This window comes from Salpingoeca rosetta (assembly GCF_000188695.1).
Source record: "Salpingoeca rosetta unplaced genomic scaffold supercont1.8, whole genome shotgun sequence".
Taxonomy (NCBI): domain Eukaryota; class Choanoflagellata; order Craspedida; family Salpingoecidae; genus Salpingoeca; species Salpingoeca rosetta.
In genome coordinates, this window is record NW_004754926.1 from 395,557 (window position 1) to 416,409 (window position 20,853).

The 20,853-nt window shown below is 56.2% G+C and overlaps 6 protein-coding genes across 6 annotated transcripts in view; 3 read left to right on the forward strand and 3 right to left on the reverse strand.

Moving 5' to 3' along the window:
* The window catches only part of PTSG_03546 (uncharacterized protein), a 4,301-nt gene extending 2,563 nt beyond the window's left edge, over positions 1 to 1,738 (reverse strand). Inside the window, exons 1-4 of the mRNA XM_004995221.1 lie at positions 922 to 1,738; positions 648 to 714; positions 304 to 420; positions 24 to 98 (exon numbers count right to left, since the gene is read on the reverse strand). Coding sequence (XP_004995278.1) covers positions 24 to 98; positions 304 to 420; positions 648 to 714; positions 922 to 1,169 — 507 coding nt within the window. The 5' untranslated portion in view covers positions 1,170 to 1,738. The remainder of the gene's footprint in view (positions 1 to 23; positions 99 to 303; positions 421 to 647; positions 715 to 921) is intronic.
* Positions 1,739 to 1,843: 105 nt separating this feature from the next.
* On the forward strand, positions 1,844 to 4,530 carry PTSG_03547 (Rabl2a protein). The gene is made up of 8 exons (XM_004995222.1): positions 1,844 to 1,984; positions 2,381 to 2,528; positions 2,846 to 2,955; positions 3,237 to 3,316; positions 3,461 to 3,514; positions 3,631 to 3,786; positions 3,965 to 4,051; positions 4,256 to 4,530. Exons 2-8 carry the CDS (start codon positions 2,431 to 2,433, stop codon positions 4,295 to 4,297), a joined length of 627 nt encoding a protein of 208 aa, XP_004995279.1. The 5' UTR covers positions 1,844 to 1,984; positions 2,381 to 2,430; the 3' UTR covers positions 4,298 to 4,530.
* Positions 4,531 to 9,669, forward strand: PTSG_03548 (uncharacterized protein). The gene is made up of 11 exons (XM_004995223.1): positions 4,531 to 5,116; positions 5,875 to 6,274; positions 6,521 to 6,770; positions 6,950 to 7,034; positions 7,248 to 7,530; positions 7,734 to 7,772; positions 7,919 to 7,983; positions 8,233 to 8,399; positions 8,586 to 8,702; positions 8,943 to 9,044; positions 9,429 to 9,669. The coding sequence occupies exons 1-11, from the start codon at positions 4,587 to 4,589 to the stop codon at positions 9,533 to 9,535; spliced, it is 2,145 nt and encodes a 714-aa protein (XP_004995280.1). The 5' UTR covers positions 4,531 to 4,586; the 3' UTR covers positions 9,536 to 9,669.
* On the reverse strand, positions 9,540 to 14,296 carry PTSG_03549 (uncharacterized protein; the record flags this gene model as incomplete). The annotated part of the gene is made up of 4 exons (XM_004995224.1): positions 9,540 to 12,600; positions 12,944 to 12,992; positions 13,260 to 13,821; positions 14,281 to 14,296. The coding sequence occupies 4 exons, from the start codon at positions 14,294 to 14,296 to the stop codon at positions 9,958 to 9,960; spliced, it is 3,270 nt and encodes a 1,089-aa protein (XP_004995281.1). The 3' UTR covers positions 9,540 to 9,957.
* Positions 14,297 to 15,049: 753 nt separating this feature from the next.
* PTSG_03550 (natural killer cell enhancement factor) lies at positions 15,050 to 17,486 on the forward strand. Its single transcript, XM_004995225.1, has 4 exons — positions 15,050 to 15,674; positions 15,987 to 16,022; positions 16,408 to 16,543; positions 16,805 to 17,486. Exons 1-4 carry the CDS (start codon positions 15,432 to 15,434, stop codon positions 17,122 to 17,124), a joined length of 735 nt encoding a protein of 244 aa, XP_004995282.1. The 5' UTR covers positions 15,050 to 15,431; the 3' UTR covers positions 17,125 to 17,486.
* Positions 17,399 to 20,853, reverse strand: part of PTSG_12039 (uncharacterized protein) — a 5,025-nt gene continuing 1,570 nt past the window's right edge. Inside the window, exons 3-6 of the mRNA XM_004995226.1 lie at positions 18,734 to 20,760; positions 18,457 to 18,539; positions 18,144 to 18,231; positions 17,399 to 17,866 (exon numbers count right to left, since the gene is read on the reverse strand). Coding sequence (XP_004995283.1) covers positions 17,765 to 17,866; positions 18,144 to 18,231; positions 18,457 to 18,539; positions 18,734 to 20,760 — 2,300 coding nt within the window. The 3' untranslated portion in view covers positions 17,399 to 17,764. The remainder of the gene's footprint in view (positions 17,867 to 18,143; positions 18,232 to 18,456; positions 18,540 to 18,733; positions 20,761 to 20,853) is intronic.

Below are 20,853 nucleotides of genomic sequence, written 5' to 3' on the forward strand. Positions count from 1 at the left end.
GACACGCGTGACACAGCGCTCACCTTGCCGGCCATTTGGTTAACCACCCAGAAGATGGAGAAGTCGCGCGAGAAGGTCAGGTCGTCCATGGCGAGGAACTGGCGTTTGGGAGTGGTGTGATGCAGTGGCACATGCGTGAGAAGACTGAGCACACGGGTAAATTGGCGCCACGAACAGCAAAGTCGGCACGGTAGGTACGCACGCGTATGCTTATCCGCCCCTACAACATACACACACGCACGCACGCGCACACACACCCACGCACACACACGCACGCACAAACGCGCGCACACGTACACACACCTTGCGGGCTGTTTCCGGATCGTGGACGCAGACGAGGAGGTGACGCATGGTCCAGTTGATAAAGCCGCCAAACTTGTCGCCCATGGCTGCGCGTCGCGCGTAGAAGCCGAGGTAATCCTGCGGTGGTGGTGGTGGGATCAATGACGTGTGTCAGCGCAAGGATGGTGGCGACAAGCGGAATCAGTGGTTTGTGAATGCATGCGCGCGCACATGATGTGCAAACGCTGTTACTGGGGCGAATCACCCCACAAGAACGATCTGATATACATATATACACACACACCCACACGCAACAGACGCACACACACGCACACACACAAGCTCACACACACACGCTCGCTCACCCTTGATTGCTCGATGAGATCACCGACAGGTGGGATCCACATCATAAACGGCAAGCGTTGGTTGAGTCTGGACGGCACATAAAGGCATGTGCAATGCATGTGCGGGAGGGGACAAATCAAGAATCAACGTGAGGTTCGGAGATCAAAAGTGAAAAGACACGCAAGCAGCTGCAGTAAGGGACAAATTGTCACACACACACACACACATACACACACACACTCGCGCGAACATCATAATCACCACAGCACACCACAGCACAGCACATGAGCGCACTTTGTGTTGCGAACTTGGAAGGCCTTGATCCAGAGGTTGGGCCGCGGTGCAATGTAGATGAGGGCGAGCACAATGTAGGCGAGGAAGGCCACGACAGTGTAGTAGGTGGCGCTCAAGGCGGTGTTCCACACGCCGGACGCGGTCATGCCCATCATCATGCCTCCCAGCAAAGTTTGATCGGCGGCCATGCCGGCGTCGCAGGCTGCTGCGGAGGCCACGCAAGTGTCGCTGACGTTGTGATCCATCATCGTGCGGATGTGTGTGTGTGTGTGTGGTGGCTGTTGAATGCGAAAAGGTGCGTTGGCACTTGCGCCAAGTCAGCAAGAGGGAGATATCTCTCAAGCAGAGACGAAAGAACAACAAGCGGTGGTGCGTGCGGCTGCTTCGATTGCTGCTGCTGCGTGGCTGTAGTTTAGGCTGCTATGCGTTGCTGTCGCTGCGGGGCAAGCAACGAAGAGAGAGTGTGTGTGTTAAGGGGGGGGACGAAGCAAACCAAAACAATGCGTTTGTGTGGAGCTGATGTTGGGTGTGGAGGAGAGTCAGGGGGGGGGAGGAAAGGCGGGTGCGGTGTTGCGTGGAGCAAGCAAGCACACACAACAGGAGAGGAAGGAAGGAAGGGGAGGAGACAAAGGCAGCAACGCCACACGAGGAAGAGAAAAGGCGCAGCGGCACTGACAGCGTGCGCGTGTGCGCGTGGTGTTGTGGGGAGGGGGGCAAACACAAGAAGCGAGAGAGAGGACAACGTGGGTTTAGCAATTTGCTGGAGCAGTCTCCTCCACTTTTTTTTTTTGTCGGGGAGATGTTGCGAAGGTCCCGCATGCCCTGATTCATGAATATCTTCATCAGGAAATCGATGCTGCTGGAGGATTCGGGCACATGACTCGCCCGACGTCATAGAACCAGGCCGCAACTCTCATTCTAACACAATTGTATTTTGACTGAACTCAGTTTTGAGAATCGGGTTGAACGAAACGGACGAACGCGAGACGAGGAGTTGAAAAAGCACAAGCAAGAAGCAAGCAAGCAAACTTGTGTGACTGCTGTGCTGTGGTTGGTTGAGAAGGTGAGCGAGGCGTGCGTTGTGCGTGGGGCGGGATGACGTTGATGATGATGATGTGAACAACGACGACGATGCCGACGATGATGGTGCTTGGTTTGTGCTCGTGTGTGCTTCCGTGTGTGTGCATGTGCTGTGAGTTTGTTTGTCAGGGGAGGAGAGAGAAAAAAAGAACGAGAGAGACAGAGACAGAGACAGAGACAGAGAGAGACAGAGACAGAGACAGAGACAGAGGCAGAGACAGAGAGAGAAAGAGATAGTCAACCACTCACACGCACATGCACACACACACATATGCACACACACACTGACACCGTGCAACGTGAAACTCGTGATGTTGCACGCTTGTTTTCTCCCAACCAGCTCATCTCCATCTCCATCCCTTGTTATCACGCCCCAAAGGAACCCAGGGTCCACACAAACAACAACACACAAGGATACAGCGGTCAACCATGGCTGACGACGTGGCAAAGCTGGCTGAAACCAGCGGGACGGGCGAAAACACAGTCAAGGTCATCTGCCTTGGAGACAGCGCCGTCGGCAAATCAAAGTGCGTCTCCTGTGTGCGTGTGCGTGTGTGTGTGTGTGTGTGTGTGTGTGTGTGTGTGCGTGTGCGCATGTGTGTGTGTGCGTGTGCACGTGTGTGTGTGTGCGCGTGTGTGTGTGTGTGCGTGCGTGCGTGCGTGTGTGTGTGTGTGTGTGTGTGTGTGTGTGTGTGTGTGTGTGTCTGGACGTGCGCGTGTGCATACCGTGATCCTTCCTTTCGTGCTCGTGTACGTGCCGTGATCCTTGTTGCGTGTACTTGTCCACAACGCGCTCGTCACTCAGCTGACATGCCATCAACCCATTGTATCGCCCAACCCCTAGGCTGGTTGAGCGGTTTCTCATGGACGACTACAAACCCCACCAGCTCTCCACATATGCCCTCACCTTGTTCAAGCACACGGCGACAGTCGGAGACAAGGAGGTTGTCGTTGGTAAGTTGTACACAATCTGCACTTGGCATACAGTTGCGCATGCACATATGCTTGTGCTTCCTTCCAGTGTCAACTTCCCGTGACCTCTTTGGTTGGTCGTGCACACACATGTACGCACAGATGCACTGCACTTGCAACAGAAATACAACACAAACAGACATGCAACACACTCGCAACACACACACACACACACAGACATGCAACACACACACACACTTGCGCACACACAACACATGGGCACGCATCACCACTCACCTGCGTGTATGTGTGGAATCGAACAGACTTTTGGGACACAGCTGGACAGGAACGCTTCAGTAGCATGCACCCGTCATACTATCACGAAGCACACTCGTGCATCCTGGTGCGTAGCTGCATGCCACCACCCTACCTCCTGCCTCGCTCCCCTGATCGTTGTTGCACCCTTACCGCGTGCTTGCTTGCCTTGCCACCACATGCAGCACTCACACATCGTACACGTCGTCATACCTGCGTGCTTCCATGTCAGGTGTTTGATATCACTCGAAAAGTCACATACAAAAACCTGCAAACGTGGTACAAGGTGCGTCTGCAGCCCTTCATGTGTGTGGATCTGCTTGTGTGCATGTGTGTGTGTGTGCATGTGTGTGTGTGTGTGTGCCGAGTGTGAACGCCTCGCTTACATGTGCGTGTGTGCAGGAGCTGCGCAAGTACCGCCCGAAGATCCCTGTCATCTGCGTTGCCAACAAGATTGACATTGACTACTCCGTGACACAAAAGTCGTTTGGATTCCCAAAGAAGCACGGCCTCCCCTTCCACTTTGTCTCAGCTTCAGACGGCACCAACGTCGTCAAGGTGTGTGTGTGTGTGTGTCTGTGTCTGTGTGTGTGTCTGTGTCTGTGTGTCTGTGTGTGTGTCTGTGTACTGTGTGTGTGGCGAGGCGGAATGCGAGTGCCGCGTGTCAACACCAATACACACATCTGCATCGTCTTCCCTGCCCCACCTCACCGCGCTTGTGCTCCTGTGTGTTCAGGTGTTCAACGAGGCAATTGAGAGCGCTGTGCAGTATAAGGAGCACTCGGACGATTTCGTCGACCAGGTCATGCAGCTCCTGCACGAGGTCAGTCCCTCCCCCTGCGGTGTGTGTGTGTCTGTGTGTGTGTGTGTGTGTGTGTTCGTTTTCTGTCTGCCTCTCTGTCGCTTGCGTCTCTGCGTCTCTCTCTGTCCATCTGTCTCTCCCGTCCCTTTGCGTTCCTCTCTATCCCTCTGCCTCCTCCTTCTCACACTCCTCCCGCCACATGTGTACACGCGCGCGCGGCTGCAGGACAAGTTCGCGGGCGACGACGATGATGGAGATGCAAACTAGAGCAGCGAGGAGATGAGGCCAACACAAGGAGGGCATCCGACACGTGTGCATGTGAGAGAGAGAGAGTGTGTGTGTGTGTGTGAGAGAGAGCGTATGTGAGTGTGTGTGTGACAAGAGAAGAGAGCGAGCGCAGAAACCTTTCAGAGGGCGACTGGAGTGGAGGTGACGTTGCTTGCATGCACGATGTCGTGATTGTGTCGACTCAGAGAACATGTAAAACAGTTATCACACAACCAAGCCAAACACGTGCACCCCATCCAACCACGAGAACACACAAGCGAGCGAGACAATGTGGCAACCTGTGACCTCACTGTCGTGTGGCCCGAAGGAAGGCTTTGCGCGTGCCTGCGGCGTGTTCACGGAGCAGCTGCACGTGGTGAACCGAAGGCTGATCGCATGCGAGCGCACAGCTAGCCATGCCGGGCTGAGTGTGGCGGATGCACTGCACACGCTGCTCAACCACTGGCGCAGCGCTCGCATCACTGGCGCGGATGATGGCAGTGAAGATGCCGGCCACCACCGTGGCAGTGAGGAGGAGGCGGACGAGGGCGCAGCGCACGCACCGAAGCGCGCTCACCTGGCGTCGTCGGCTGATCGGGCTGATGGTGCTCTCGCAGGTGTTGAGCCGCATCTTCCCCGTGATATCCTGGCAAGTGCAGCTGCAACATCGTCATCCAGCGGCCCGCTGGTTCATATCACCGTGCGTCGTCTCATCTCGCGCATGCCCCAGGCCTTTCCCCACGCCCTCGACGCTGTTGTCACCACCGATGACGGCTGCACCATCACCGTTATCCCTATCACCGCCTTTTCCTCCTACACGTGAGTAGCCGGTGCGTGTGTGTATGTGGATGTGGATGTGGATGTGGATGTGTCTGTGGATGTGGATGTGTCTGTGTCTGTGTTTGTGCGTGTATGCCTGTGTCTGTGCGTGTGTGTGTTTCTGTGTGTGTCTGTGTATGTGTCTGTGTATGTGTCTGTGTATGTGTGCGTGTGTGTCTATCTATCTATCTATCTCTGTCTCTGTCTCTCTACCTATCTGTCTCTCTGTCTCTCTCGCTCTGTGTGTGTGTGTGTGTGTGTGTGTGTGTGTGTGTGAGAGAGAGAGAGGAAGGAAGCCGAACAGAGCTGTTACTCTTGTGTACACCTGCCTCCCCCCCCCCGGTACCTGACTTCGTTCTGCTGCTTCTATGCTTACGTGACCCCGCACGCACACACACACACACACACACACACACACACACACACACATATGCCCGCGTTAACTAACGGACTCATGTGGGTCAAGCGTACTAGATGAAAGACCCGAACTGAGAAGGGAGGGCGACCGCGGTGTCACCATAGTGGTACCCTTTACTCTCGCTCTGGTAATTAGGTACTCTAAGTAAGCTTTAGCTCTTCTGAAAGTCTGGGTTCGTCCCAAAATCTACGCACCACTTGGGCCCAGTTTAATCCTAGGATCCAGGATCAGTGTATTGCCGCCACGCACACACACACACACACACACACACACACACACACACACACACACACACACACACACACACACGCTACGCGCATGCGCTGGCTGCTGGTGTCAGGCCGTGCTATCGCCTGTCGTGGCGTGGGGATGACGATCAAACAGCCGACAGTTCCGGTGCCGCCACCATGACCCTGTCGTGCTGGGTCGATCCCAACACGGGCCTGCCTGTGGATCCGTTTGCGCAACCCACGCCTACCGCCGACGCCAGCGACTCCAGCACCAACGCTAGCGACACCACCAGCAAGGGCGAGGATACAGCCGACATGGCGGCGTCCTGGCCAACAGTGCGGTGGCTGCGCGACCGACTGCTGCCAAAGGTGGTAGAGTGGAGCATATCCAGTGGCGAGGGCCCGCTCGCAAAGTGGCGCGCATCTGAGGACACGCGGCCGTTCACCCTCACCCAGTACGCAGACAAGTACCAGGACCTCAAGGCCAAGTACGCCGAAACCCTCGTCAAGGTGGAGATCCACGGTCCGGGGAGGGCAGGACGTGTGTGTGTGTGTGTGTGTGTGTGTGTGTGTGTGTGTGTGTGTGTGTGTGTGTGTGTGTGTGTGTGTGTGTGTGTGTGTGTGTGTGTGTGAAAGGTGTGTGGGAGGTGTGTGGGAGGTGTGTGGTGTTTGTTACGTGTGTCTACGTCAGGTGACTGCTCGCTCATCGGCCATCTCATGCGCATACACGTCCACACACGTGCACAAACACTGCAGGAGTGGCCCGAGAGCACCGACCCCCAGAAGTTTGTGTTTGAGGAGCTGGGCATCGCCGCATATCTGTGCTTGCTTTTCGAGCACACCCCATCACCACAATCCTCATCCTTATCCTCATCCTCATCCTCATCCTCACCACCATCCTCATCCTCATCGTCGCCGTCGTCGTCGTTGTTCCCGCTCAAGTTTGCTGACCTTGGCTGCGGTAACGGCCTCCTCACCTATGTCCTCAATCAGGAAGGATACAAAGGTGTGTGTGTGTGTGTGTGTGTGTGTGTGTGTGTGTGTGTGTGTGTGTGTGTGTGTGTGTGTGTGTGTGTGTGTGTGTGTGTTCCCTCCCCTGCCCCTCGTGCATGTTCGCCGCTGCTTGCTGGAGAGGAGCACTTGAAATCACACGGCCCACGCCCGTCACGCCCACCCTCCATGCAGGGATTGGCATTGACCTGCGTCGCCGCCGCATCTGGGACTGGTATCGCCCAAAGCCAGAGCTCATCGAGGCTCCCGTCAACCCGCAGTGCGTACACACACACAAAGAGAGAGAGACAGAGACAGAGACAGAGACAGAGACTTTCATAAGCAGAGACAGAGAGAGCAAGCACTCACTCACTCACTCAATCAATCAATCAATCAATCACTCACTCACTCACTCACTCACTCAAACACACACACTCTCTCTCACTCACTCACTCACACACACTAAAAACCACGCGTTCACTGCCTGCGTCAGGCTGGGCTGCACATTCCCGCAGTGCGAATGGCTGATTGGCAATCACAGCGACGAGCTCACGCCCTGGCTCCCCATCATGGCCACGCTTGCGTCGCCGCACCAGCGCATGTGGGTGCTGCCCTGCTGTCCTTTTGAGCTAAACGCAATTAAGCACACCGCGGCGCCCGGCACCGCCAGTCAATATGACTCCTATCTTGCGTATGTGCGCGGTCTCGTTGAGACGCTCGGCTTTGACGTCACAACGGATGTTCTTCGCATCCCATCAACAAAGCGCGTCTGCTTGGTGAGTGTGTATGTGTGCGTGTTGTGTGTGTGTGTGTGTGTGTGTGTGTGTGTGTGTGTGTGTGTGTGTGTGTGTGTGCTGTGTGTATGTTAACGTAATTCAAACCCGCACTGTCTGCATGTACACATGTGATCTTGCTCGCCCTCGCTCTCCACCTCACCTCTTTCTTCTCTCTGCCACACTTCGCCCATTGCTTTCCACAGATTGGATCACGCGCAGCTGATATCGATGACAGCACTCACGTAAGCCCAGCACATGCATCAGTACACACACACGCACATACATATATACATACACACACGCACTCCCACGTCCATGCAACTCGATGGTTTGGCCATCATATTGACGACTCTCGTGTACCAATTGCCAATTGCCAAATGCACGACAGTACCGGCACCGCAACGCTGCCGTCGATCTTCTCATGGACCACAGGCAGTTCACTCCCCGACCAAAGTAATGCAACATGGGTGTATGTGCATGCGTGTGTGTGTGCGTGTGTGTGTGTGTGTGTGTGTGTGTGTGTGTGTGTGTGTGTGTGTGTGTGTGTGTGTGTGTGTTCATCTTTCACATGCCATGCTCGTGTTGTGTTCGTGAGTGTTGCATCACACGGGAATCGTCAGGTCGAGGTTGGTGTCAACACCACTTGCCTCACCAAACACACACACACACACCTGCTCTCCCTCTGCACACCGCCATCCACAGAAAACAAGTGACCCGCAACTGCACGAAGCTCCCGCGCCCGTTCCTCCACGAGTGTGTGCTGTTGGTTGTGCAGCGTCTCATTGGCAGCGGCAACGGTGGTGACATCCGTGGTGGTGATGATGGTGCCGGCGGTCGCGAGTGCTTGGACGGCACCTGGCGGCGTGGTGGTGAGTTGCACACACACACACACACACACACACACAATGTGTACATGAACGCTTTTCTGTGCTGTAACACCGCATGCGTGCGGCCATACGAGATCGTGCCATACAACACATCCCTCGCACACATGTGCCACCAGTCGCTGATCGCAGTTCATCGTTTTCGTTTTGTTCTGTGTTTGAAAATGCCAGGCGAACTGCACCTGAAAGATGTTGCGTCATTGCTTGGGCGTGAACGCCTTAAGCGTCTCAAGTCCGAGTGCGGCGGTGTTAAGACCCTTCTCAAGAACCACCACCAAGTGTTCATAGGTGTGTGTTCTTCAGCTCTGCTGCCAAAACCACGCGCCATCTCAAGCCGTTATGCTATACCTTGCAGCTGTGTTACGTCTTGCCTCCCCTTTGTGTCTTGCTCCTGTGTACCGCGATCCTACTTTGCCAACGCTCACTCACTCACTCACTCATCCCTCACGCTTTCACATCCGTTCATCATGCATGACGACGACGACGACGACCACCACCACCACCACCACTTGCACCATCGTGCATCAGTGGTGGGTGGGACGGTGCGCATTCGAGATTGGACGGCCCCGGATGAGAAACCGCCGCGCGTCTGCAAAACCCGCATGTGCTGGTTCTTTGAACACCACCCAGGTGCACATAACACACGCGCACACGCACACATACATACATACATACATACATACATACATACATACATACATACATACATACATACATGCATACATACATACATACATACATACATACATACATACACACACACATACATACATACACACATACACACATACACACACACATACATACACACACATACATACATACACACATACACACATACATACATACATACATACATACATACATACATACATACATACATACATACATACATACATACATACATACATACATGCATACATACATACACAAAGAGACACAATGCTCCCTTCCTCAACCCCGTTGCCCTGTTGCACATGTGTGCTTGCATGCGTTGTGGACTTTATGGTGCAGATGGCTGTCCCCGACCGGCGGAGAAATGCCCATTCAAGCACGGCGACACCGACACCAAAGACAACTACACCGCCACCCACGCCACCACCGCTGCCACTGCGCAATAGCATCTGCTCTGTGGCTAGTGAGAATGGCGTGTTGGCGTGTTGGCGTGAACACACATTCAACACACATTAAACACACACACACACACATTGAATGTAATGTAACACGGAATGAAAGTAGAAGAAGCAACACCGGGAAACATACACGCCAAACGCAACAACAGCGCAACAATCTCGGATCTATCACGGGCTTCACGTAAGTCAAGCAGGGAATACGCATAACACAGCAACAAGCACGAACTAAACCTACGTCGGTGAACATCTCTTGATCACTCGACCTCTCAATCTTTCCACATGCGCGGTGCTAACACGACGAATATGGCAACGAACACGATCATGAGCCAGCAAGGCCTCAACCCTCTCCACCAAACACGCAGCCATCCACCCATCCACCCATCCAGCCATGCAGTCGTCTTCTGGCCACGCTATGACTCGGGATGCTCGGCGATGGACGGCAGTGCAGCTGGTGCTGTTGCTGTGGCCATTGTTGGCGGGGGCGAAAACGTTGCCCAGTCGCTGCCATCACCGCCACCATCGCCACTTCCATCGTCACCAAAGGGGTTGATGGTCAGCTGTTCCGCAACCGTAGCGCTGATGGCGGCGCCGTTCCCCTTCTCGTCGTGCACGCCCCTCGTACCATCACCATCACTGTGACCATCACCGTCACCATTGTCGACGACAGTGGCAAGAGCACCATTGGCTTGGCTCGCGAGCTGCAACACAGGTCCGTGGTTTTCCGCCATGACAGGGGCGGCGTCCACGTTCACGTCATCACCGACACCATCGGCCGCATCATGCGCTGTCGTGGCGTCTCTTGCATCGCTGTGACCATCAGACACATCGTCGCACGCCTGTTCGTCATCCACGCGCTGCTGAGCTGCAGGCAGTGCCGTCACATCAACGACATCCCCGTCATCGTCGTCATCGTCTTCGCCACCATCAACAACGTTGTTGTCAGTCGCAGACTCGTGAGTGCCATCATCACCAGCAACAACATCAGTATCATCAACACCAACAGCACCAGCGACGTCACCATCGCCAGCATCCACACAGTCCTCTGGTACTTCCTCTGGTACTTCCTCTGGTACTTCCTCTGGTACTTCCTCTGGTACTTGCTCTGGTGCTTCCTCGGCTTCCTCTCTTTCTTCTACATTCCTTACCACCTCGTCGCCACCATCACCATCACCATCACCATCACCATCGCCATCACCATCACCATCACCATCACCATCACCATCACCATCACCATCACCATCACCATCGCCATTCAGCAGCTGCTGCTCTACCTCCGCCTTTGTGTCGCCTGCACCGCTGCTCATCTCGGCAAACGGGTTCCACGCCGTCGTGCTGCCCGCATATCCGCTGCTGCCGCTGCTGCTGCTGATGGGCCGCGTGTGCGCACGCACGGCGCTCGTTGCCAGCGTCACCGCCCGCTGACGCAGCATGGGCGGGTGCATGACCACCACTTTTGCTCGCGCCTCCTGCAATGCGAGGCGAACCAGTGCTGCCTGTGCCGCAATGTCCTCCGCGTCGTAAGCACTGCTGCCATCGTCGTCGCCGTCATGCTCGTCGTCACTGGCGTCACTCCCTTCAGGCGTCTCCAGCAGCAGGCTCTTGCGCTGCGGCTCTTCTTGATGCTGCTGCTGCTGCTGCTGCTGTTGTTGTTGTTGGTTCTCCACGCCTTGCTTCTCACGCTGGTCGTGCGGCTGGGATTCTTGTTGTGGTTCCTGTTGTTGCTGTTGTTGTGTCAACGCTCCTTCACAAGTGGCGGCGGGTTCCTCTGTGCCTCCGTCTGCGGCCATGTCATCCTCACGCGCAGCCATGCCATCAGCGTCTGCGCTTTCCGCCTCCTTCTCCTTCTCCTGCTTATCCGTCTCGTTGTACTCGCAGTCCGCGCCCTCATCGTCATCACCGTCACGGACACCATCGTCTCTCCCTTCATCGTCACCATCAGCCGTGCCATTCCCCTCTCCTTTCTCCTCTTCTCCCTCTTGTTCTTCGCCTTCCTCTTCCTCTTCCTCTTCCTCTTCCTCCTGCTCCTCGGCAACCCCTGCAAGCCGCGCATCTGCCTCCTTGGCGCCACCATCACCATCGCCATCGCCATCGCCATCGCCATGTGCATCGCCACCAAACGCGTCACCTTCGCTGCCATACGTGGTGCTACTGATCATGCTGTCGGGCCGGTCAACACGGTCGTCAAACACTGCAATGGAGCGCCGCCACGCCCGCGACTTGCGCTTGTCGCACACCTCCTGCCAGGGGATGCGCTGCAGGTACACAAACTTCACCAAGCCCGTGTTGCCCTTGTACTCGCACCGCCAGTAGGGCTCGCACCGCTCCACAACCGTCACCACCTCGTTCAAGGGCACGTGCAGCACGTCTTTGTCATACATGCTGGCGGACCAAGCCGTGACGACGCGGGCAGGGAAGGGCGGGTCGAGGTCTGCTGCCTCGCTCTCCGCAACACCAACGGCTTCATGCTCCACGTTTGTGACGGCCTGGATGGCGGCATCAAACGTCAGGTTGCCCTCGTGCAAGCGCGTGATCACGGCCAGCAGCTCCGGATGGTTCACGCGCACGTCGGTGCTCTTGCGCAATCGCATCAGCACGTGCGCCATGGCGGCGTCCAATTTCTCCTGCGAGATGACGACGGGCTCGCTCGCCATGCTGCTGCGCCCGCTGGCGACTTGCGACGCAGGCGTGGTCTTGCTGGCGCTATTGCCGCTGCTGTTGCTGCTGGTCGGCGCTGGGGTGTGAGCACCGCTGCTGTCGTCGGCAGCGCCATCAATGCGCCCGTTCGCATCGCCATCCACACCGCCGCTGCTGTCGCCACCGCCGCCGTCACCGCCACCAACACCATCGCTGTTTATTGGTCCGTTGCCGACACCGCCCTCGCTGCTGTTGGTGCGGGGCACGAGCGACTGGCGCGGTGACCGCGCTGGGGACGACGCAATGGAGCAGCGTGAGCTGTTGCCAGTGGCGGTTGGATATGGGGTTGCCAGTGCGTTGACGCTGCTGTTGCTGCTCGCTTTGCTCATGCTCAGACGTCGCTTCTCGTGCACATTGGCCTGCGCGAGCCAAGGGGGGATCGTGATGGAGGTGGCGATGAGTGAGTATGTTTCATGGAAAGCGATTGAGAAAGAGAGAGAGTGTGTGTGGGTGGGTGAGTGGGTGAGTGGGTGAGTGGGTGGTTAGATTTGCATGTCAGTGAGTGAAATTGACATGAACACAAAGGTGGATGGACAAGGATGAATCTTGTGCTCAGAGGTGACAGCGCAAGCAGGTTCTTACACGCGCACACACGCAGACACACACACACACACACGCACGCACGCACACACAAACACACACACACACACAAACACACACGAAAGCACACACGAACGCACAGGCACAGGCAGGGCACTGTACCTCAAGCTCTGTGGCAAGCATGGCAAACGCCTCCTCATCCACGCCATTGCTATCGCATTGGACAAGACGCAGCACGCGCAGGGATGAGCGGCTTGGCACCAGAGCGATCAAGGTGACACCACATCACAAGCACGGGGACGCAACCGCCAATACAAACCACGCGCAGGGCACACACACGCGCGCGCGCACTCACTTGCCCCTTCCTCTCACTCACACACACACACACACACACACACACACACACACACACACACACACACACACACACACACACACACACACACACACACGTACAAATAAACAAACAAGTGCACACCTGTACGTGGAGACGGCGCGAGAGGGTGTGGATGTGGACAGCGGCGATGACGCGCGAGCAGGGCGTGACTTGCGAGACTGGCGCGACTGGCGCCGCCTTGGTCGCTGCTGCTCTTGCTGGGACAGCTGTTGCTCCTGCTCCATGACGTGTGCGTGTGCGTCTGCGACCGTCATGACACCCTCCCTCACCAGCTCCATCACCTCCAGCCGCTGTTCCTCCGTCATGCGCATGTCGCTCGCACGCAGCCCGCCCGGCGCTGATGGCGACCGGTGCAGCGGCGCGTGCACACCCGGCGCGGCCATCGTTTCGCTGCGGTGACGAACGGCATGCTGGTGCTGAGTTGCGTCTTGCAGTCGCCCCTTGTCGCCGCTGGTGCGAGGTGTGCGCGGGGCAGACCGCGATCCCGCGCCCAAGCTGCTGCTGCTGGTCATGATGCTGCTGTTGTTGGTGCTGGCGCTGTTGGTAGTGCTGCCACCCGAGCTTCGCCGGATGGAGAAGGAGGTGGAACGGATGGACAGGTTGCGCTTGAAGAAAGAGCCGAGCCGCTTCCGGTCGTCGTTCCCTGCGCAGTGGTCCCGGGGTTGGGGCGAGATGGGTGGTGACGGTGTGTGAGCATGGGCATGTTGAATAGTGGTGGGCAATAGGCAGGCTCCCGCACGACCACAGGCGCATGGAGACGAAGAAAAAGAGAGAGAGAGAGAGAGCGCGCGCGAGAACGAGAACGAGAACGAGAGAGAGAACAAACAGCACTCCACAGTCACAGTGTATATGGTGTCACACACACAGTCACAAACACGCAGTCAGGCACACAATCACACACACTATCAAGCGCGCGCACGCACACACACACACACACACACACTATCAAGCGCGCACGCACACACACGCACACAATCAAGCGCGCACAACAAAGTACACGCAGTCCCTCTGCCACAAACAAGTACACGGACACACGCACACACGCACACTATCCATGCCAACTCTGTTCATGAGCACCACCACCATCAGCCGTGCTTCTCACCTTTGGGGCTTGACATGTTTGGATGGCTGCTGGATCAACACTCAAGAATCAATGGAAGACGAGCGTTGTTGTCACGCGCGGAATGGCGCTCTGGCAAAGGGGATGGCTTGCTTCCTGAGAATGGAATAAATGACACAAACGTGTGTGTCAATGTGACACCAACTATGAGCAGGAGCTGGGAAAGCACAGTAACATGTGGCGGCGGACGATCCTTTTGTTCAGCAATGGTGTGAATGGATTGTGTTGCTTGCTTGCTTGACAGATGGTATCAAGAAGCAAGAGGGATGTTGTAGAACTGTTACAAGTCACAATTTTCTCTTGGACCTCTTGCTGCAGCTGCAGGTGCTGCTGCTACACACCCGGTCGCACGCATCAACACAACCCACCCAAAACGCGACGAAAGATGTTGCTGTCCTGCTTGTGCCGTGGGCTGACGCTCGAGCCTTTGCTGATTTCCACAAGGTAGACGCACAATCGAGAAGAGACTCAAGCGATGGGTGCGTGCCCCCTATTCGTTTCGACCATGGGATGCACAACACCAACTCCCACGCAGCACGCGCTCGTGTGCAAGCGGATGTTGCTCGTTCCTTATCAAAGCGCACCTGCTGCTTGGGAAGGCGGTGATGTGATTGTGACACCTCTCGTGTTGCTTGTGCTTCTGTTGGTGGTGGGCAAGGGTTTGTTGGTTTTGTTGATGGCGGCGCTTGCTTTTGGGGGGGGGGGGATTTGTTTGTAGAAAATTGTTAGTTGTTTTGACCAATTATCCAAGGTTTGTTGCGGCCGCAAAAAGAGAAGGAAGAAAAGAAAGCGAGGAAGAAGAATGATGACGAGTGCTGTCACAGTGTGCGTTGTTGCTGTGCGTTGTCGTCGTGGGTGGTGGTGGATGTATGTGGATGTGCTTCCCTGCGTCATCCACGAAGAGCGAGCACTTTTACCTCCGATGACTGCTGGCATGACTGTATCCTCTCTCGCATTTCGGTTCAAGACAGAAACGCGCACACGCAACTCACCTTGTTGCTCCTCCTCTGTTTTTTTCCGCACACATTCGTATTGTCACGGGCAGCCGCAACCCAAACAGCGCTTGACCACTGTCGACGACGTCGCACCTTTCAAGGAGAAGAGCAACAACAACAACAACAACAACAACAAAGATGGCTCTGCGAATGGCACTTCGGGCTGCACAGCGTGGTGTGCGCGGCGTTGCCCGCCCCATGGCAGCCACAACGCTCAAGCAGCAGGCAGCTGCTCCGCTTGCGGTGCAGGCAGCCAAGCTGCACGCAGCCTCTGCAGTGCACACGCCCATGGTCACCAAGCCCGCCCCTGTCTTCACGGGCCCCGCCCTTGTCAACGGCACTGAGTTCAAGGACATCTCCCTCACCGACTACAAGGGCAAGGTGTGTTGGTTGTAAGTGTTTGGGGGATGCTTTGGTGTGCGTTATGATGCACATGTTTGCGTTGGTGTGTGTGTGTGTGTGTGCGTACGTGTGCGTGTGTGCGTGCGTGTGCGTGCGCGCGTGTGTGTGCGTTTGTTTGTGCGTTTGTTTGTTTGTTGTGTGTGTGTGTGTGTGTGTGTGTGTGTTTGTTTGTTTGTTTGTTTTGTGACGCGTTCTGTTCATCTTCTGGGTAAACACACGTGCCAACACTGCCGGGTTCTGTCGTTGTGCTCACGCGTCTCTTTGATTTGATCTGCTTGATTGTATTCACAGTACGTTGTCCTCGTCTTCTATCCCCTTGACTGGACGGTATGTGCGACTCGCGCCCGATTGTTGTGCTGTGGTTCCATCAGCCAACCCGCTTCGATGCCAACGTTCAAACGCCATGTGTACTCTCGCACACTCACTCTCTCACACTCATTCACTCACTCACTCACTCACTCACTCACTCACTCACTCACTCACTCACTCACTCACTCACTCACTCACTCACTCACTCACTCACTCACTCACTCACACACACACACTCACTCACTCACTCGCTCACTCACTCACTCACTCACTCACTCACTCACTCACTCACTCACTCACACACACACACACACACACTCTCTCTCTATCTCTCTATCTCTCTCTCACTCACTCACTCACACGAATGACACGGCACGCCCACATTCTCTTGTCAATCGTGCAGTTTGTGTGCCCAACGGAGATTCTGGCATTCAACGATCGTGCAGAGGAGTTCCAGAAGCTTGGCTGTGAAGTGATTGTCGCCTCCACAGACAGCCACTTCTCCCACCACGCCTGGGCCAACACCCCGCGCTCAGAGGGTATGCACGCAATCCCTGTTTTCTCCCTCGCAGCACAACTGTCAACGATGAGCAACTTGTTCGAGGAACCGCAAACACCACCCATCATGTGATCTCACACTCACACGCACACAACTCGTACACACGCACACAACTCGTACACACGCACACAACTCGTACACATGCACGCACATGCACACACAACCACACATGCACGCACATGCACGCACGCTCACCCACATGTACAACCACACGTTCATACACACACATGGCCACCGCCAGGCGGGCTCGCGCCCATGAAGATCCCAATGCTTGCTGACCTGACGCACCAGATCAGCAAAGACTACGGCGTGTATGTCGACTCTGACGGCTTTGACCTCCGCGGGCTGTTCATCATCGATGGTAACGGCATCCTGCGCCACATCACCGTCAACGACCGCCCCGTCGGCCGCTCTGTTGACGAGACGCTGCGCCTGGTGGAGGCCTTCCAGTTCACGGACAAGCACGGCGAGGTGTGCCCTGCCGGCTGGACCCCTGGCGGTGACACCATCAAGCCCGACGTCGAGGAGAAGAAGGAGTACTTCTCCAAGCACAGCAACTGAGCAGCCGCGCCGCGACTGGGCAGCGGTGTGGTGTGGCGTGACTGAGCGAAGTGTATCACGCGCCATCATGTGATGTGATGTCACGCTGCCTCACCCTCCTCTGATCGCCTTTCGTTTGCCATCGCCACAGCCGCTTTGTGCTGTTGCTGATCTGTTTGTTTCGTATCACCGTCTCCAGTCCCCCTCCCCCCTCCTCTCCGAGCACGCTGCATTCAACTTCCCCTATCCCCTTCTCACTGTGCGCTGCTTGCGTGCGTTGCATGCACGGTTGCGGTTGTGCTGGTTGGTTGTACTGGCACCAACGAATGAATGGGAAAGCCTACACTGTGAACGCAAACAAAACACAACACGTAATTTCAAGCAAGCACACACACGCGCGCGCGCACAGAGATGTGCCGTGACGAAAGAAAGGAAAGACAAGTGAAGAGTGCACAACCCTTCCACAAGACAACACCCACGAAGCCACGACGTAACATGGGGGGGGGTTGCAGAGGCACAAGCGTACACACACATCCACACAGAGAGAGAGAGAGAGCACAAGCGTACACACACACACACAACACGACACGACACAAGCAACGCAAAACTACACACGCGTCAGTGCGTGTGTGTGTTTACGAAACGAGATGACGTGTGGATGCTACCAGAGGAGGGTGGCGACGTTGTCGTCCATGCTCGAGAACGACGCGCGGGGATCATCCTCTGCCGGGCGAATGTTCATGACGGGCGCGGCCGGCGCTCGCTGTGTCCCGTCGTGTATGTGTGCGTGTATTGTGCGTGTGTGTGTGTGTGTGTGTGTGTGTGTGTGTGTGTGTGTGTGTGTGTGTGTGTGTGTGTGTGTGTGTGTGTGTGTGTGTGTGTGTGTGTTGTGCATGTGTGTGTATGTGTGTGTATTGTGTGTATGTGTGTGTATGTGTGTGTATTGTGTGTATGTGTGTGTTTGGATGAGCTGAATGCATGTTGTGGTTGTGTAAAGTTGTGGCGGCAACGTTACAGTTAGCCTAGGGCAACCAGCGTACCTGTACGTGCCGAGACTGCACCTGATAGTGTACAGGGAGCGAGAGCGACGCATGCTCGACTTCGTCCTCTTCATCTGAGCTCTCGTAGCTGTCACACGCAAAGGCCTCAACGCGTGAGCAACAACTGAACAACTACCAAAACATGCTACACAAACACGCGCGCGCACAAGCACGCACTCACACACGCGCACGCACACGCACGCGCGCAAAGTTGGCATTGTGGACCGCTACTTGTGTGTGTGTGTGTGTGTGTGTGTGTGTGTGTGTGTGTGTGTGTGTGTGTGTGTGTGTGTGTGTGTGTGTGTGTGTGCACCTGTCGTAAGAGTCGGCTGGGATCTCCTTCATCTTGGTCAGGCCCTCGCCCTGAGCATCAGACCAGCTGATGCGACGCGTGTTCTGCGCACACGCACATACAAGAAGTGTGTTTTGTTTGGTGTTGTCAACATCAAAAAGAGCTGCAGTTGAGGAGCCACAACAACAACAAAACACACACGCACACAACACAGCACAGCAAACAGCACAGCAAACAGCACAAAACAGCACAACACAGCACACACCAAGCAACACCATGTCGGCAGCACCATCATCACCTTTGCGCTGTTTGGGGGCTTGAGGATGCCGCGGGCAGGCTTCGCAAGCACCTGCTCCATCTCCCGACGGAGCTCCAGAAGTTTTTCCTCCTTCCGAGCGCGGCGGGCGGACTTTGCGTCCTCCTGCTTCCTTCGCCGCGCCGCCGCCGCCTCCTCCTGCGCCCTGCGCTCGCTCAGCTGCTTGAGCTGGTTCTGCCGCAACTCGTCCTGCCAGCTCAGCCGCGCGCGTCGGTCCCCGCCAGCGTTAGCGTCAGCATCGGCGCCAACACCTCCGTTGGACGATGCTGTTGCTGTTGCTGTTGCTGACGACGATGACGATGATGATGACGGCAGTGGCGCCAACGTGTCCGAGGAGGATGATTCGACCGCGCCCCCAAGCGACATCTTGGCAGTTGGCGGCGCTGTCGATGGCGGCGGTGCACTGCCATTCGCGCCCGTTGCAGATGGAGCTGACGACGCTGCCGTTGCTGATGGTGTGGCTGTGCCGTCCCCGACCACCGCACCACCACCGTTGGCCTGCTGTTGCTGCTGCTGCTGCTGCTGCTGCTGCTGCTGCTGCTGCTTGGCACGCTGTTCGCGTCGCCGCTTTTGAGCGCGGATTTTCGCTCGGATCTTCACGCGCTCAGCCTTGGGCAGCATCGACAGGTCGTACTTGCTGTAGTCCTCCTCGTCCTCTTCCTCCTCTTCCTCTGGTTGCTGTTGCTGCTGCTGCTGCTGTGGCGGCTGCTCCTTGTCCTTCTTCTCCTCCTCATCGCTTCTTTGTTGCATGTGGTAGTGTGCGTGGGGGCGATCTGTTGCCAGCGGAATTGGTGTCGGCCGACTCGGAGCCACTTCCTCTTTCGTTTCCTTCTGGATACCAGTCTCAACCTTCACTGTCTCCTTCACTGTCTCCTTCACTGGCTCCTTCACTGGCTCTGTCTCCGCTGTTTGCGTCCTCACTTGCCCCATCTTCACCTCTCGCTCCTCCTGCTGTTGCTTCGTTGTGCCGTCAAATTCAAACGTGCGCGCCGTGCGCTCTGGACTCTCAAACCCGCGAATTTCTTCTGCCTCTGCGCCCGTCTCAGTCTTCGCCGCAGTGGTGGTGGTGGCGGCCGCGGTGGTATCAATTGACGTCGGTGTCGCTGCTTCTGCCGGCCTGGAAGTACTCACGTCCTCCACACGCTTCTGCTCCTCCTGTCGTTGTTGTTGTTGCTGTTGCTGCTGCTGCTTCTCCTCCTCCTCCTCCTCCTCCCCATTCTTCTTCTTCTTCTGCTCCCTCTGTTGCTTATCTGCCTCCGTTGCGTCGCTGCCACTACTCGCCCTGCGAAGCGCCGCCCATGCCGGTGCTGCTAACGACGACGATGCCGATGTCGTCGTTGATGATGGTGCATCCGTCTTCGCCTCAAACAGCGCCGCCTTTGCAAAGATCCCGCCCTTACGACCCGCACTCGGCGACGACGCTGCTGCTGTTGCTGCTGTTGCCGCTGTTGTTGTTGGTGGTGCGGTAGTGGTTGCAGCTGGCTGTGCTGTTGTTGCTGTTGTTGCTGCTGTTGCTGTTGGTGGTGTGGTAGTGGTTGTAGCTGGCTGTGCTGTTGTTGCTGTTGTTGCTGTTGTTGCAGCGACTGATGGTGTCGTTGTTGCTGTGGTGGCTGGTTTTGTCTCTGGGACCGCTGTTGTCGCCCTCACGTGCGCCACCGCCTTGGCTTCCCTCGCCGCTGCCGGGGGCGTCTGTGCATCTTTTGCCTGCACCTGCTGGCTAAACATCTTCAGCCGGTCGGCAACAGACTTGATGCGCGGTGTCTCGTTCGACACAGTCGTCGATGCCGCTGACGTTGATGATGATGATGATGATGATGATGATGATGATGGTGTTGCTGGTGTGGAACTACGCTGGTCTGTTGCTGTGGCAGTGCTTGTTGGTGTCGACGCAGGCTGCGGCTTGCTGTCTGCCGTTGCCGTTGCTGCTGCGGTCTTGGCTGTCGGTGTTGCTGTTGCCTCTGCTGATGCATCCATGGACCCGCGCCACCGCTGCAAGACGGACTTGGCACCTGCTGACACAAGTCCGCACGATGTGTGTGTGTGTGTGTGTGTGTGTGTGTGTGTGTGTGTGTGTGTGTGTGTGTGTGTGTGTGTGTGTGTAG